The sequence below is a fragment of the Camelus bactrianus genome, chromosome 27 (genome assembly GCF_048773025.1).
Source record: "Camelus bactrianus isolate YW-2024 breed Bactrian camel chromosome 27, ASM4877302v1, whole genome shotgun sequence".
Classification (NCBI taxonomy): Eukaryota; Metazoa; Chordata; class Mammalia; order Artiodactyla; family Camelidae; genus Camelus; species Camelus bactrianus.
In genome coordinates, this window is record NC_133565.1 from 32,957,487 (window position 1) to 32,973,018 (window position 15,532).

The 15,532-nt window shown below is 58.4% G+C and overlaps 1 protein-coding gene across 2 annotated transcripts; it reads right to left on the minus strand.

Moving 5' to 3' along the window:
- Nucleotides 1-74: 74 nt before the first annotated feature.
- Nucleotides 75-14,069, minus strand: CLK3 (CDC like kinase 3). Of its 2 annotated transcripts, none has more exons than XM_074354165.1 (13): nucleotides 13,936-14,069; nucleotides 10,352-10,503; nucleotides 9,475-9,691; nucleotides 7,527-7,623; nucleotides 7,188-7,254; nucleotides 4,774-4,890; nucleotides 3,960-4,126; nucleotides 2,624-2,718; nucleotides 2,402-2,531; nucleotides 2,068-2,150; nucleotides 1,479-1,558; nucleotides 1,132-1,222; nucleotides 75-487 (listed from the first exon to the last, which is right to left on the minus strand). In XM_074354165.1, the coding sequence occupies exons 2-13, from the start codon at nucleotides 10,501-10,503 to the stop codon at nucleotides 311-313; spliced, it is 1,473 nt and encodes a 490-aa protein (XP_074210266.1). In that variant the 5' UTR covers nucleotides 13,936-14,069; the 3' UTR covers nucleotides 75-310. The 2 variants fall into 2 exon arrangements, with proteins under 2 accessions (XP_074210266.1, XP_074210265.1); XM_074354164.1 differs by having other exon boundaries at nucleotides 13,889-13,981.
- Nucleotides 14,070-15,532: the final 1,463 nt, after the last annotated feature.

The window sequence follows — 15,532 nt, forward strand, 5'->3', positions numbered from 1 at the left end:
AAGAAAGACTTTATTAATAAGGTAGGGAAGGGAGAAGGCAAGGAGCCTGCAGACGGACACACTGGTACCAGGGATTACAAACAGTAAGAAACACTTTATTTTAACTTTACAACATATAAATAGCTTGGGTCAAATCTGTGCTTTCTGACAGCTGGGCATCAAGTCTCCTCCCCTGCAGGTTCCTGCCTTCCTTCACATTGCACTGTTCATTGGGTGGCTCTGGCCCTGGGGCCGGTGGTAGAGGTTGGAGAAAAGGGGCCTGGGCAGCCCAGTCCCACTCTCCGTCTCCTGGTGCGGTGGCCTGCACCTGTCATCTGCTTGGGTTGCGGCTGGTGTGGAAGGACCGCTCCTCGGGGGTGAGGCCAGCAAAGAAGGGGTGCAGCAGGGCCTCCGCCAGTGTGATGCGCTGGGCAGGGTCAAATTCTAACATCCTCCTCATCAGGTCAAACAGCTGCACGTGCTCCAGGGAGTCCTGGAGCATGTAACTCTGCTCAGGGACACAAGGGGCCTCAGTGTGATGGCAGGGTCATGGGAAGCCACAGCAGGTCCCCTTGTCCAGGAAGCCTTGCTACACAGTTGAGGAGGCAGTGATGCCTCCCTGGAGGACTACTTCTGCCCTCCTGGATAATGAGAAGGTCTTGTCTTTTCATGCTTGGAGTAATGTTTGCTCTCAGCTTATCAGGCTACTGAGTGTCTCACTGGTTTGGTGCCTCTGTCCCCACATATAAAGTCCTGACAGGTGGCTAGAAATCACCTCTGCAAAATTCACTTGTCCAAGCACCAAATGCAGCTGACAGAGGTTTCCTGGCCATGCCTAGGTCTTCCCTCCCCCTCAATTCAGTCCTGCCTAGTTCTTCCTAAAGTTGAGAGGAGATGAGGCAGGAAGTGGCAGGGTCTCTGACAGCTCTGGCTCTTCTGGTGTCCCCAGTTACACTCACAGCCACCCCATGTGGGGTGGGAGGGCTAAGGGCCCCTCTGGGGCGGTCTGCAAGGAGCCCCACTGCCAGCACCCAGCAGCCACGGCTGCAGCCTCCCATAGAGCCGGAGAGCTGCCTGGCCTGTCTCTCTCTGTGTCTGCCCAGTGTCTGGGACCTCCTTGGCCTGAGCTGAGCTGGGGGGCCAGAAACTGACCTTCAGAGGCTTGCAGTTCTCCTTCACATACCGGCCGTCAGAGCTGTTCTCATCCCAAACCAGGCCCCCTTTGTAGAAATACTTCTGCTTCCTGAAAATGGAAGGATGGGAAGGGGTCAGCTCTAGGTGGGAAAGATGGCAGCTGCCTGGGGAATGGCAGCAGAGCCAGACAGGGATTCTGGGCAACAGGCTGCCACGTCACTTGGAGTGGGGCACAGGGAAGGCTGCTGTAAGCCTGGAGGAGCCATGGGCTATCCTGCAAAGGCGACCTAGTAGCTTGCTGACCCACGGCCAAGATAAGAAAGGCACCAAGGCCGGCCCTGAAGGGAGCTACCAGGGCTCCTTACCTAGTGCGGTGGATCATGTGTGATGGGATGGGCCCTAGGATCTTCTCCATCATCACCAAATGCTCTCGGTTTTCATGGGTCTGTGGAAGGTTAGGGATAGAGCAAGCAGGGGTCAGTGCCAGCCTCAGCCTCCTTGGAAAATAAGGGACAAAAAAGATGGGCAAGTGCCCTGCCTGCCCCAGGAGATGCAAATCCACCAATGGAACATCAGTCCCAGCCTTTCTGACCTGGGGGCAGCCTGGGGCCAGGGATGAGGCAGCCTGGTCTTAGGGTCAGGTGGACCCCATGACTGCACACCTCCTTTTTGCTTACATTCCTCTCTCTATCCCCAGAAGATGCCCTGCCCCAGCCCATCTCCATGCTCTCACCCATGCTGTGCCCCTTGCCTGGAAGGCTCACTCCTCCCACCCCAGCCTTCCATCCTTGATGGCTGATGGCAAGAGTCCCTGACTATCCCAACAAGGCTGATCTCTTGCTTCCCCTACGACCCTCAGGAGTCAGTCTCACAACATGCGGACGGGTCACAAAGCTGACTAGTGGGTGGTGGAAGGCCTTCCAGGGCAGTGGGACGATGTGGGAGAGGCCTTACCTGGAAGAGTGTGAAGCCCCGGTAGTACTCAAAGAGAATGCAGCCAATACTCCAGACATCACAGGGCTGTGCCCAGCCCAGCTCTGAAAGTCAAGATGGGAGAGGCTGAGATTCAGCACTGAGCTCCCAGCCTAGAGGTCACAGGGCAGCTACCACACTGGCTGGCAAGACTCTTGCCCAGAATCCAGTAGAGGCCCCTTTCTTGGAAAAGCCAAGTCAACAGCTACCATGACTCCTAACATTGGCCCCAGGTGGCAGACAGGCCCCTCACTCCCTCTGTTCGTACTCTCCCAACGACTGCCCGCTTTATCAGGGTTGGGAACTATACACTCACCAAGAATCACCTCAGGTGGGCGATAGTGACGGGTGGCCACGATAGTCGTGTGATGTTCATGGTCAAAGGTAGCACTGCCAAAGTCAGCCACTCGGATGCTGGTGTTCTTCACCGACTTCTCCTCACAGCTCTGAAGGGCAAGGAGGGCGAGCCAGGTCAGGAGTCCGTCCTGGTGGGTAGCCCACTCCTGGAGCAGGGCCTCCCTGTTTCCCCCAGCAATACCTTGTGCTCATTGTAGAGGGTTTCAAACTCAGAATTCACAAACAGGATGTTCTCTGGCTTCAAGTCTGTGTGGGTCAGCTGGTTCTCGTGTAGAACTGGCGAAGCAGGAGAGGAGGGAAGCAAACACTGAGCACTTGGGCTTCCTCTCTGGCCCGCTCGCCAGCGCTGGGCCAGACCCCTCCTCCAGAGCCAGCCTGCCCGAGCCCCTGAGCCCCTAACCTCAGGAGCGGGCCAAGCGTACAGGTTGGACTGCCTCTGTGCTGGCTTCCCTCTCAGGAGTTCTCTGTGCTCAGGGCCTCGGAGGGTTCTGATACTTGAGAAGAGGGGCTGAGGGAGACTTCTTTCATTTAGAAAACCTCCCTCCACCTGTATGCGGGGGACCAGACCTCCTCAGCCTGTCTCTCACCAAAGCTTCACCCTCTCCCCAGCACCGGCTACACAGTTTGGGAGGCCCAGGGCAAAATGGAAATGTAGGTCCCCTTATTCAAGTCAGTACAACTCTCAAGATGGCAGCAGCAAAGCATTAAACCGAGCACAGGGCCACCTATGAAGCACAGCCATGAAGCCAGCCCCGCCTCTCCTCAGCCCAGCCCTCAGCGGTGGTGGGAGGAGGAGTCTGGCTTTTTCTTCCAAACTCTGTCCCACTCCCACTGAGGTGGTACCCTGCCACTTGTCACTTTTCCCATCTGGCACTCAAGACCCTCACATTGGTGTGGCCCATCTCTCCTAACATAGACCCTCTCTTGACCAGAGTGAGTTTCAGCACTTGCCAGGCTCTGGGCATCACTGAGCAGCTCACCTTGCTTGGAATGCTCTCCCCTGTCCCGTCCATCTATGCAGACCCTGCAGTCTAGCTCTGAGTCTATTCACCTCCTCTCCGAGGAGCCTTTCTGACCTGTTCCAACCACTGCAGACCACACAGGCACCACCAGATAAGTTCTTAAAAGGTTGGCAGACAGATGGAAAGTGATGGTGAGACAGAGGGTGTCCGTGTGGACAGGACCTGTGGTGGACAGGACCTGTGGGTGGGGTCTACCAGGTCAGTCTTCAGCCTTGTCATCCTGTGCAGGGAGGGTAGCTGGCCTAACTCTACAGCAGCTCTTCCCGCCCCCTACCGAGTGCCTGGGGCAGAGGCCAGCTCAGGAGGTCCCTGGAGAGGACTCTCCATCCTCACAGATTCCTACCTGAAGGCTTTTCAGCCAAAGGGGTCCTGGTGTCTCGGGCCCAGCAGAACAGTTAGCAATACGCTGGAGCGAATTGGGGAGAGCGAGACCACCAGGTGACTTTGCTGCAGATACATGGATGCCCCATGCTCCTTTTGAGGGCGGAAACTTACATCTAAGGGCGTGGCAGAGCTGGTAGGCCATGTGCCGGACATGTGGTAGGGGGTAAGGCTGGAAGTTATTCTCCTTCAGGAACTCAAAGGTATTCTTGCCCAGAAGCTCAAAGGCGATGCACATGTGACCGTGGAAGTTGAACCAGTCAGACATCAGGACGCACAGGCTGGAGGTCAAGGACGGGGCGGGGCTCAGGCTCCATGCTGGGGGCTAGCTGCCCCAGCCCTCCCCCTCGGGTGAAGCCAGTCCCCATTCCCTCCCAGGCCACTGGGTCACACACCAGGAGACCAGTACACGTGAAGACAGAACTGTGGGCATAATCCCTGCATCTCAGAGAAAAAGATGGAGTAATTCCAGTACACTCCACAGAACTAGTGTTGCTTCTTTCAGCTCCCAGCTGAGCTTTCTGAGTCTGCAGGGCTCAGCACAGTGCTTGCAGAAGAGGAACTGTTCAGCGTCTGTGCCACAGGCAGTTCTCCTTTGGACAGCTCTGACTACACGAGAACCCCAAACAGCTTCAGGCTTGTATCTTGTCTAATGCCCACCACAGCCCAGTGAGGCTCCCAGTTCACAAATGCAGGGCTAGGAGGCCGCCCTCAGAACACAGAGCTGGTTGTGGTGGAGGCTGGACTGAAACCCAAAGGCTCCCTGAAGCAAGACTCATCGCCAAACTCCCTGGGCTCGGTGCAGGGAGAAGGCATGGTGCCAGCCAGGTCAAAGGGTACTGCTCAGCACCAGGGGGTTCGGGCAGTGGGGGCTGGAGTGGACACTGTCCCCCTGGAAGCTTCCCTCCCATTCCACGCCAGCACTCACAACTTGTTCTCTTTGTCCTTCTCCTTAATCTTTTTGAGCACGTTGATCTCCAGCCGGGCGGCCTCCCGGTACTTGCCCACATTGCGGATGATCTTCAGGGCAACCTGAGACTTCCCTCTGGGACGGAGGCAGGAAGCAAAGTTCCTGTGAGAAGCTGCGAGGCCCTTCCCCAACCCTCCATCCCGGCCCCGCAGCCCCAGGCAGACACTGCTCAGGACTCCAGGAACAGGGCCTGCCCCGAAGAAAGCAGACACTTGATGCCCAGCCTGCCTCGTACAACACCAGACCTCTACTGTCCTGACAGCAAGCTGCTCTTGGCACCCGTGCCAACCTTAGGCTTTTTATGATCTCAGGTTGTCGACTCCCAGCAGGGAGTGGGCAGAGGAGTGGAGGCCTTGCGTGCGACAGTGCCAGGCCCAGAGCTCACTGGGTCCTGCCCCTGGCCAGGCCATCCCACCCAGAACCCTCCTGCAGCACCTCCTAACCTTCCTGAGCACACCTACAGGTCTGGGCAAACAGCTCCCCCTTGGGTGGGGCTTCCAGGATGGCGTGAAAGCCTGGCAAGGGGTTGAGGGTGCCAGCAGTAGGTTCCTCTCACTGGGAGGCCCAGGGCTGCTCCCTTCACTACTCCTGACTCCCCGGCCCCACCTGCCTGCCCACTAGCCACAGCATTTATCAGAGACCACTGAAATGCCAGGAAGCCTTGTTCAGTGTCCAGTGAGGATTTTAATAATTCCTACTGTCTACCTTCCACCCTTATCCCCAGCCCCACCCCCGGGAGGCCACTTGCAGGATGCCGGCAGAGAAGGAAACCTGCTGAGGTTAGGCTGCCAGGTCCAATGCTGTCAGGAAGGGACAGCCAGAGCACAGGTGCCGGGGGGAGAACTGCAGTGACAAGCCCTGGCCCACAAGGGTGTGGTCTTAAGGCCTCTGGGAAGCTGGCTTCGGTGCCTGTGGAGAGGTTCCCAGGCCCCACAGCAGAGGAATCTTCTAGCAAGTACCCTGTTTTTCTTTCCCTATTCCATTTCCCCAGATTTTCAGGGCAGGAAAGGACTTCGGAGGAAAAGCCACTACAACCGCCTCCTAGAACAGGATCCCTCAGTGGCATTCCAACCCTTGACGTGGGGAAAGCACCGCTTCCACACAGCCACTGCCAGGGCGGGATGGCCCTTCCTTCTGCTGAGCTGCATTCTGCCTCCTGACAAGAAGCCCACCAGCTGACCCCCTCTAGAACCCCTAAGGGTCCCCTCAACCCTGTGTTTACCTATTAGTGACTTCAAAGGTTCACTTCCTGCCAAGCTACTCAAAGTGGCACAGCCCAGATAAGATAATCCCCAGCTCTCAGATCTGCCACATCTCTCTCTGGTCACAGTGTAATCTACATGTCCCATGGCCACTGGTCCCAGCCCTAACCTCAGGCCACACTGGATATGAAGGGCGTTTAAATGGGAACTGTGGGCCCAGGGAGACTTCCTCAGTAATAATCACTGCCTTAAATTGGGGCCACATGGCTAACTGGACTTCTGGGTCTCACTGTCCTTTCCAAGCAGCCCCTGAACGTGGGAGCACCAAGTAGGGTGGTACCTGGCTCTGCCATTCAACAGCTGGGGGATACAAACCCTGAGCAAGTTTCTTCATCTCTAAAATAAAACGAGAGTCACATACAGGCAGCACGCGGCTCAAGTGAGACAGCGAGGACACGAGCACTTCACAGCCAAAGTACCCAACTAGCGAGAGGGCCGGGAAGGCAGGAAGGTGGTGCGCTCGCAGGAGCTGGCTTCCCAGCCTAAGGTAGAGGGGGCCAGGGTTCTGGTCTTGAGGAATGGCAAAGGGACAAAAAAGTATTTCACCATTCAGACTGGAAGGGAGCAAGGTACCCCCAGCACCACCGCAGCACACACAGGTGTACCCCCCTGCTCTCCCTGAGCACACTCAAAGGGGCCCACCGCCTAGCCACACTGGAGAAGGCAGCAGCCTGCTTGCTGAGAAAGCCCAGGCTCTTGTTTCTTTCACCTGGGACAGCCCCCCAGGCAGACCTCCGGAGGGTGGGGGCTCATGCTTGGGACAGGCTCAGTACTACTCTCAACGCCCTGCCAGGCCCAGACCCTGAAAGAGATCACAGGACACGGGTCCAGACCACGGGCGAGCCAGGGCCTTGCCCGGTTCTGATATTCACCACCACAGCCCTGAGGAAATGGGGAAACTGGGGCAGCACCAGTCACTGACCACAGTTCTTGGGAAGGGATTGCACATGCCTCAGGAACCCCAGGAATTTCTATTTCAGGGGGTCAGCAAAACCCCAACATGCACAGGTTAGAACCCTGCTTCGGTGCTACCTTTCAAAAAGGAAAAGGTTAAGCTCTGCCATCACCTTCAAGAACCTCAGGCCATCTCTTCCCAGGAAGATGGCTCACCTGGCATGGTCCAAGCACTCCACCACCTTGCCAAAGGTGCCTTCACCCAGGTTCCCCACGATCTCATCTAGGAGAGAAAAGAAACAGGGCATGAGGGTCTGGAGGACAGAGGGTCGGCAGCTCCTGCAAGTTCACAGCATTCAAATTCTCAAAAACAAAAGTTTCTCTCTCACTGCTACACTCTTAAAACAGAAGTTGCTAGTGTCTGTGTCATTCAGGCAATTACTGGTGGCCCCACTAAGGCGCCACGCGCATTAGAGGCCCCTCCGGGCAGGAGAGGTCTCGTCTAACAAGGGGGTAGAAAGTAGAGAGGTAAAGTTTTACGAAAGGTGGCTGTACATCGCTCTTGGAGCCAATCGCCGATCCGGCACACCAGGTGGCCCTCCTTGTCATCTTCCACACTCCGGCTGCTGCGCTTACTGCTCTGTTGGCTTCTCTGCATGCACCGCCCCCCGAAACGCCATCCGACCAATCGCATGGTAGGCGGTTCCGATTGACAGATTGAGGTGTCAGTCAAAGGCAGAGGTGGAGACGGTGAGGAGCCGGTGGGTTGGTTGGTTGGATTTTCCAGATCCCAGCATTTCATAAGGCACACAGCATATATAACGATAGGGATATTGCAAGGGACACGTCAAGACACAAACTGACTTCAAAAACAGAAAAGTAAAAACAGCTACAGGTATGTAAAGAAAACTCGGACATTATCTAAGAGAAGGGCGCCGCAAATGCTCAGGAAGACGATCAGCCTCTGCCGCTGAGGGGCTGGGCCGTGTGGAGAGTCACAGCCCAGACTCCCTCCTCCGCCAAGTCTCCCCCTCCCCGGCCCCCCCGTGCTAGTGCGGCCAGGGTGAAGACGCGGAGAGAACGGCGCAAGAAGACGGCTGGCCCAGCCTGGGTCCGATCACCCAGAGTGGTCAGAGGCCACTCTGGCTTCAGCTGCAGAACGCCCAGCCTGCCCCTGCCTGCCTCTGTTCACCCACGCAGCCCTGCACAGGCCCAACAGCTGCCACCTGCCCCTAGACGGCACCTGTGGCCAGAATGAACATCACCACCAGAAACGGCCTTTCGTCAGCGGCCCTTGTGCCACCAGCCTCGAGCAGGGAGGGAGCCCCGGATCCTCTGTGCCGGTTGACCTCCAGGCCTACCACCACGATGGCCCGTGCAGGCCCCAAGCCAGCTCCTGCCCTGGCCTTGGCACCTACGCTACTCACAGGCCAGGCTCCTCCCGAGCCTCATGACAACAGAGGGCACCAAAGAGAGAAGCAGCAGAGCCACATACCTGCACCACCATCCTGTGGCAGCGTGCAGAGAGGCCACCAGGCCACGCCGGGCGCCCACAGTCAACCCTCAACCCACGGCCACTCAAAGAAGTCACAGGAAAGCTGGGCAGAGAAGATGCCTGGCCCCCTCCACTACTCCTCAGGGGCCTCACAGCCGGGAGCAAGGGCAGGAGGGAAGCGGGTTGGGGAGAAGAGAAGACAGTATATACCCTCAGAGATACACAGCCGGCGTTTCTCCCCAGAGGCCTGAGCGCAGGTGGGCTCCGTCTCCGCAGAGAGCTATACGACCCTCCACGCTAAGAATGCTGCCAGGCCCTGCTCTGGGCATGTGGCCCGCAAGTGGGCAACGCCTGGAGCTGTGGGCCTTTCTGCCATTTCTTCACATGCCTCATCACACAGGCAGCTCGTCCCCCTCGCCTTCACTGCCCCTCACGTGAAGAGGCTAGGCTGAAGAGGGCCTGACTGGAGGTAAGAGGGGAGCTCCCAGTCTGAGTTGAATGACAGCCGGCCCTCCCCAGCCCATGGGTGCTCCAGCCTCTGGGCCTTTGGGGAGGGGTGTGGAGGTGAGACTGCAGAGGTGGCTGCAGTCCACACCAGTCAGAGTGCTCAGCTGTGTGTGGGGGCCGATCTGAGTGGGAAGGACCAGGCCACATGGCTCCAGACCACACACCAGCAACCTTATTAATGATTCTGAAGAAGCGTCCCTGGCCACTCGCATCACGCGGCCTGTGCCTTAAGCAGCGTGGAGACAGACAGGCCGGGGGCCAGCCAGCGCCGGAGCCAGAGCCCCTACAGTTGCCACTGCCCATGGGCCAGAAGATAAAGGAGCCAGGCCCCCTGCTCAGCCCTGCACCTGGACCAAACACACACACACACACACACATGCACGCACACCGAACTCGGGTGCGCAGAGCTGGCGGTACTCACCCAGACCAGCCAGCCTGAGAGAAGGCTAGAAAGAGATGAGGCCTTTAAGCCCCAGCCAATACACTCTGGCCACCACTCACCGAGGAGGCGCTGCTACAAGACCTGGTGCGGCGTTTGTGGCAGTGGTGGGCGTGCTTGCGGGTCCGGTACGGCTCCCTCTCCCGTGACCGCCGACGGTGATGGGAACGGGAGGATCCATAGCAGTCCTCTCCGAAGGACGGGCTCCGCTCTTCGTATCGGTATGCGTCGCTGTCCCGGGGCTCCCGGTATCTCCTCTGGTAGGGCAGGCGGTCATGGCTGCCAAGACAGGGACAGGGACACTGGGCAGTCAGGGCCATTCCTCACACCAACCCGGTTCCTGCCACCAGGCAAGAGGCATGCGGTGGGGCCCCTGTAAAGGGCTCACAAGGGTAACCTGTTGGAGCAGAGGCACCCAGACTAGGGGCGGGGGGTGGGTGGTAATGTGAAGTCCACCCTCCGGAAGCTCGTCCCCTTCGCTGCCACAGGAGGCAGAGCACTGGGGTGTGAGCGTGGTGGAGGGCCTGGAGGACCTACCACCCCGGGGCTCTCTGTGGGCTGCGGAGACTGTAATTTCAGGCTGGGGGCTGAGAAAAGACCAGGGACAAACCTCTGGAAAGGTCTGTGGCTATGTTCCTAATCCTCAATGAGAAAGGCTCTGAGGTTAGCAGGGGAGATGCCAGCCTTTTAGAAAGCAGGGGAATGTGTCAGGAAAAGGAAGAGTCAAGGACAGAGAAAGAAGGGGCAGTAAGGATGGTATCCAACCCTGAGGCCAGGGAATGCAGGGGAAGGGACGGGAGGAGCCTGGAGAGGACGAGGCAGCGAGTGGTCTAGGCGCAGCCGGGCAGAGGGGCACCTGCAGGGGCCCAGGGCTGCCAGACTGTCTTCCTGGTCCAGACGTGGGAAGGCATCCTTTCTTCCCACCTAGTTCCCTCTCACCTTCTGGACCGAGATCGCCGGGGTGGAGGCTCCCTTCGAGACGGGTATCGCAGTCTCCCTTCGTGCTCCCGACTATAAGACCTCCTCCTCTTCCAGCGGTAGCTCAGGTACGGGTCTGGCTCAGGGGAGCGGTATCGCTTACAGTGATGCATCTAGGCCACAAGAAATAGAAAGCTCTGCTAAACACACCGCCAGTCACAGCTGGCAGCCTAAGTGCTCCTGAAGAGGCCCACTGTTCTGTTTGGGGGCAGCCCCTCCCAAGGGTTTATGAAGTGAAGAAGAACTCTGAGGTCACATTGGTCAAACAGCAGACAATGGGTAACACCCTTCTCCACCAGTGAACAAACAAACAGCTGCCTCCCCAGCACAGCATCGTTGGCCTGGTGGCCTGAGCACTCAGGGAACCAGGAGAGCCAGGACAGGTGCTGAGGCAGAATGCGGAGCGGGTGTGTGTGGGGGTAAGAACCATCACAGGAGACCAAGGCCAAGGAGAAGGGGAAGCCTCCTTTGCTTAATTCCTTCCTCCCTGTCTGTGGGGTCCTATGAAGGCCTGCTGTCAAGCCAGAGGCCAGAGTCAAAAGGCTGCTGGCAGGGAGCCAACCCACAAAAGCGGGGTGAAAGTCCTTGAGTTTGAGAGGCTAGGTTGCCTGATTGAGGCCCTGAACTGGACCCCACTACAGGGAGCAAGGACCACAAGTCAGTGTGAGGAACCACAGGCAGAAACAAGAAGGCCAGCCCTTGGGGAAAGAGGTGCAGAGGGTCCTACACACATTCCCTAGCCGACCCGAGGGTCTGGCCAGACACAGGGGTCTTTACAGCCTTGCTGGTCTATACATTGTCTCAGCATCAGTGAAGATGTCAGGGTCCTCAGAGCATCCAAGTTTCCTGCCCGAGGCCTATTTAGCGCCCTCAGACGACCTGCCACCAGTGCCATGCTGGGCAGGGCCTCAGCTCTATCCAGCAGGACACTACTGTCTACTCTTCCAGACCCCCTGCTCCAGCACCTTCTCCTGTGCCCATCTCCGGAACAACCAGAAGGCTGGCTGTCTGGCAGGCTGTGGCTTGGGGAGGCAGGCCTCACTATCCCTACTTCAGTGGGGACTTATATCCACCCCAGGAAATTGCCAAGTCGGATCAGTCACCAGACGAGAAAGACAGCTAAGTCAGGCCAGCTCCCTGTTCCCCTCCACACCCCAAACCCTGACACTGCCTCCATGGAATGGCTGGGACAGAGACCATGACCAGACCAACCCTTCACTTGGCCATAGCCAACCTCCAATGGTGGTCAGTCCTGGACGTGCCTGATCAAGCACATTTTGGACAAATCCACTGAGGCTGCCCCATCTCATGAGAAGGGTGTGTCTGGAGGAAAGCAGGATGGAATGGCTCTCCTTAGAGGAGTAGGGCAGGGAGGCATATTTGACAAAACCCCTAGGAGCTTCTCCATGATCCTGGTAAAGTCAATGTCCTCAATTTCCCCCCAGCAGATGTCCTCTGCTGTCTACCTGGAAGTTCAGGCCCCAGCAATCCTTGGCAATAAATACTTGTAACAGCTCCTCAAGAACTTAGACTGCTGTTCTGTTCTGGTGGTCAGCTGACTAATGTTTCATTGTCTCCCTGCAATTACGCTGGGTCAGGTGCCCGAGCTATGGAACAAAGGCAGTATCTCACATCTCACTAAGTGACACAGAAGATGCTCCACTAGCTGGGGCAAAGGCCCTGCCCATCCTCACCAGGCAAAGCACCAGAGCTGGAAGACACAGTCTAGTCAGCACCAGGCCAAAGACTCCCTCCTGCGACCTGGAAGATTCTTATGTACACACATGCTAATGTCAGTGAAAAGAGCACAGCGTCAGAGTCCGATGTCAATTTGAATCCTGGCACTGCCACTTCTAGCTGTGTGCCTTTAGGCCAGTTACTAAACAACTCTAATCTTCAGCTTCTTCTTGCAGCAAGGGGGTAGTAATCTCTTACACGGTTCTGTAAGGGGGAAATTATTTCACTCCTTTAAGTAATATGCCTAGTACCTGCCTTGAGGTCAGATGCCTAGCACAGGTCTGGGCCCACAACAGGACTGAACACAGCTTTTCATTAACATCAAAAATTAGGTTTCAGGTAACACCTCTGTGGGTGTTAAATGCCTTAAGGGCATTACGGATATTTTAGAAATCCCTTTCAAGGGACCAGGAGGGAGAGAGCTCTAGGTAGAAAACTGAACCAAATCCCACTGCTGCCACTTACTGACCTCGTGACCTTATACAAGTCACTCTAGACCTTGGTTACTATACCTGGAAAATGGAGATGACACCACCTCCCAGCCAACTTGGCAGAGAAGATGACAAGCATAAGAACTGTAAAATATCACATACAAGGCAATCATAGAGGAGATTATCTCTCCCTTAACACATTCTAGGCAGGTGGAATATTGGGAATACCAGATGCCCCTCGTTATCTTCCCAGTTAGGGCTCTAGCGCCCATTTCTCGTCAATTATCTCCGATTCTCTGAGACCCCTGCAAAAGGGTTGTTAAAAGTTAAGGGCCACAATTGTGCTCTACAAGGCTCTGCTCTACACAATGAAGAAAAAGGTAATGTGAAGGAAACCAGGCTGAGGATGCCAGCTTTTCTCGGAGCACAGGCCTATCCGTCTTCTCATCCGCTGTTCCTGGCCAGAGAACCGGGTTGACAAGAAGAGCAGCCAGCCAGGTCAGCGGCTGTCCTCCGGAATCCCAGCCACCCCAGCGCTGCATGGTTATTTTTGGCTGACGCTGCCCCACCACTGCAACCTCAAACCTGCCACCTTGCAAGCCGCCACCACCAAGAGAAACGCTCCTCCTTTTCAAGGGCATGGAGGTGGGAAGCTGGAAGGCCGCCAACTCCGCCTCGACGGGGGCCTGGCTCAGGCGATTCCCACCCCAGCTCCACACCACGACACCCGCTCCCGGAACTAAAGCACAGAGACTCCCGGACCGTGAAGCAGAATGTCAGCTTGGCCTAGCCCCTCCCCCGGGCTGGAGCGGCTCCACCATTACAACAAAATATGCGGGGGGCCTGCGGCCCTCTCTCACCCTTCCTTCCTGACGCCTCGGGTCCCAGAGATCTCAGAGCCCCGTCCCCCGTAACCGCCGCCAGTAGAAGCTAGGGAAGACCTTGGGGGAGGGAGGAGCAGGGGGAAGGCCAGCCGGAGCCGGAATCAAATTCCAAGACGCTCGGGGAGAAGTCGTCTGCGGACCAAGCCTCAAACCAGGGGAAGGGGAGGGGGGTCTGAAAGCCCCTCCAGGCTATCCCAGGTAGGACCCCGACCCTATTCCGCGGGCAGGTGCAGGGCCTCAGAGGCCTCTTAGCCTCGGACTCCGACACGCAGGATCGAGAGGTCGGGGTCTGCGATGACCGCCCCCTGGGGGAGAAGCGGCGGGTCAGGGGTGAGAGGTTGGGGCCGCGGCCTGAGATGCGCCGAGAAGAAAACCAAAGGGAGTAGGCAGAGACCGAACCGGGAGCCCGGGGACCCACACCCAGAGCGCCTGCCCCGCCGACTCACCCCACCACCGCCACCGCCACCGACGCGGGCCCGGGCCCCACACTCACCGTCTCCCAGGCTCCGGCTGCGGCTAGGCCCCACTCCCCGCTCCGAAAGCCTCTTCCGCTTCCGGCTCCGGCCTCCGCCCGTGGCGGCCCCGCCCCTCGCGTGACGCAGCCTTCGCCAGCCGGAGATCGACCCAGCTCCGCGGCTTGGCCGCTCTAGCCCGCGACTCGAAGGTTCTGGAGGACCCGCCTTCTCAGCCGGGGTCAGTGTGGCAGCCGCGGCTCCCGGAGGGCCGAGGGGATGTCTCCGGCCGCGGCCCGCCCCACCGCCGTGTCGCGACGCACGTAGGCCCCAAAGACGCGACGAAAGCTCAGTCCCCGGCTGACGGGCGCCGGGAGCCAAGAGGTGGAGCCTCGACCCTGCCCGTGATCGCCCGTCCCTTCCTGCGCGCCGGGAGGAGGGCATTGTTTCGCAGTCGCCTCAGTGAAATCTGGGCAGACCCTGAGAACCCGCCCGGCCCCGGGGCCCCGGAGGGCGCTAAAAACCGCGGAGGTCTGTGCGCCGAGGTTCGGGAGGCGGTCCCCACTCCCAGCTATGTGACAGAAGCAAATGAGACCTTCCTCTGTGTGTGTGTGTGTGGGGGGGGGTCTTTAAAGCCATGGCGGCACGTTCCGGTGCGCGTGCACAGCAGTCTGGGAAGACACCGGAGAGTCCTGTCGGTGGGCCCTCTGGAGGGACGGGGTCTAGGGGAAAGGGGAGGTCTCGTTTTCTTTCAGCAGCTGTGGAGCACGGCAGTGAGCGGACCAGCACTGTTTCTTAGTTCATAAACCCCCGCCACAGAGAAGCCCTGCGGCCCGCCGCAGACAGACGCCGCTGCCATTTCTCCCCGGAGTCACTCGGCGACCCCTTTGCCCGGGCCGCGAGCGTAGGCTCACCGAAGCCCCGTCCACCTACTGTCCCGCGCTTGATCAGGGCGGGATAACGAGGCTGTTTGCTAGATGAGGAAACCGAGGTCAGGTCCTTTGGGAGACCTCACGGCTTGTAAGCTTGCACTCCCCGCCCCCGGGGTCTCGCTGGCGTCACTCAGCAACGCGAGCCGGAGCGACCTCTAATTGCCCCCACGCCACGCCAGGGCGGGAGCGGGAGGGACCCAGCATCCCTCCAGACCCCGCCCCACCTCCCGACCGCGCCGCCGGGGCGGCCAGGGTTTCCCCGGCCCCGCCCCGCCCCGCCCCGCCCCAGCAAGGGCTGGGCACGCCCCCGGCGCGAGGCGCCGCCTCCCGCCTCCCGCCTCCCGCCTCCCGCCCCCCAGGCGCGGTAGGAGCGGAGCCGCCCCCAGAGTGGCGGCGGTCTCTCCAGTCTTTACTCTCTGACTCTCTTAACCCAGGGTCTGACGGCGTGGCTGCAGCGGGTGCTTAGTGTCCCTCAAAATCTCCTTTAGTTCCGCCACCCTCACCGGAAGTAAACAGCCGAAGCAAAGTAAAAACAGGATGCTTGCTACACTATTGCAGCCTCAGGACCGGTCCCAGTCCCCTTCCAACCAATGCACTTGTCCCCCAAAATAGAAATTCAGGAGCCGCTTCTAGTATACAGTTAGTGATCGAGAGCCCAGCTGTCCCCGCCCCTAGATCCCGCCCCTTTAGGATCCTGCCTCAAGGG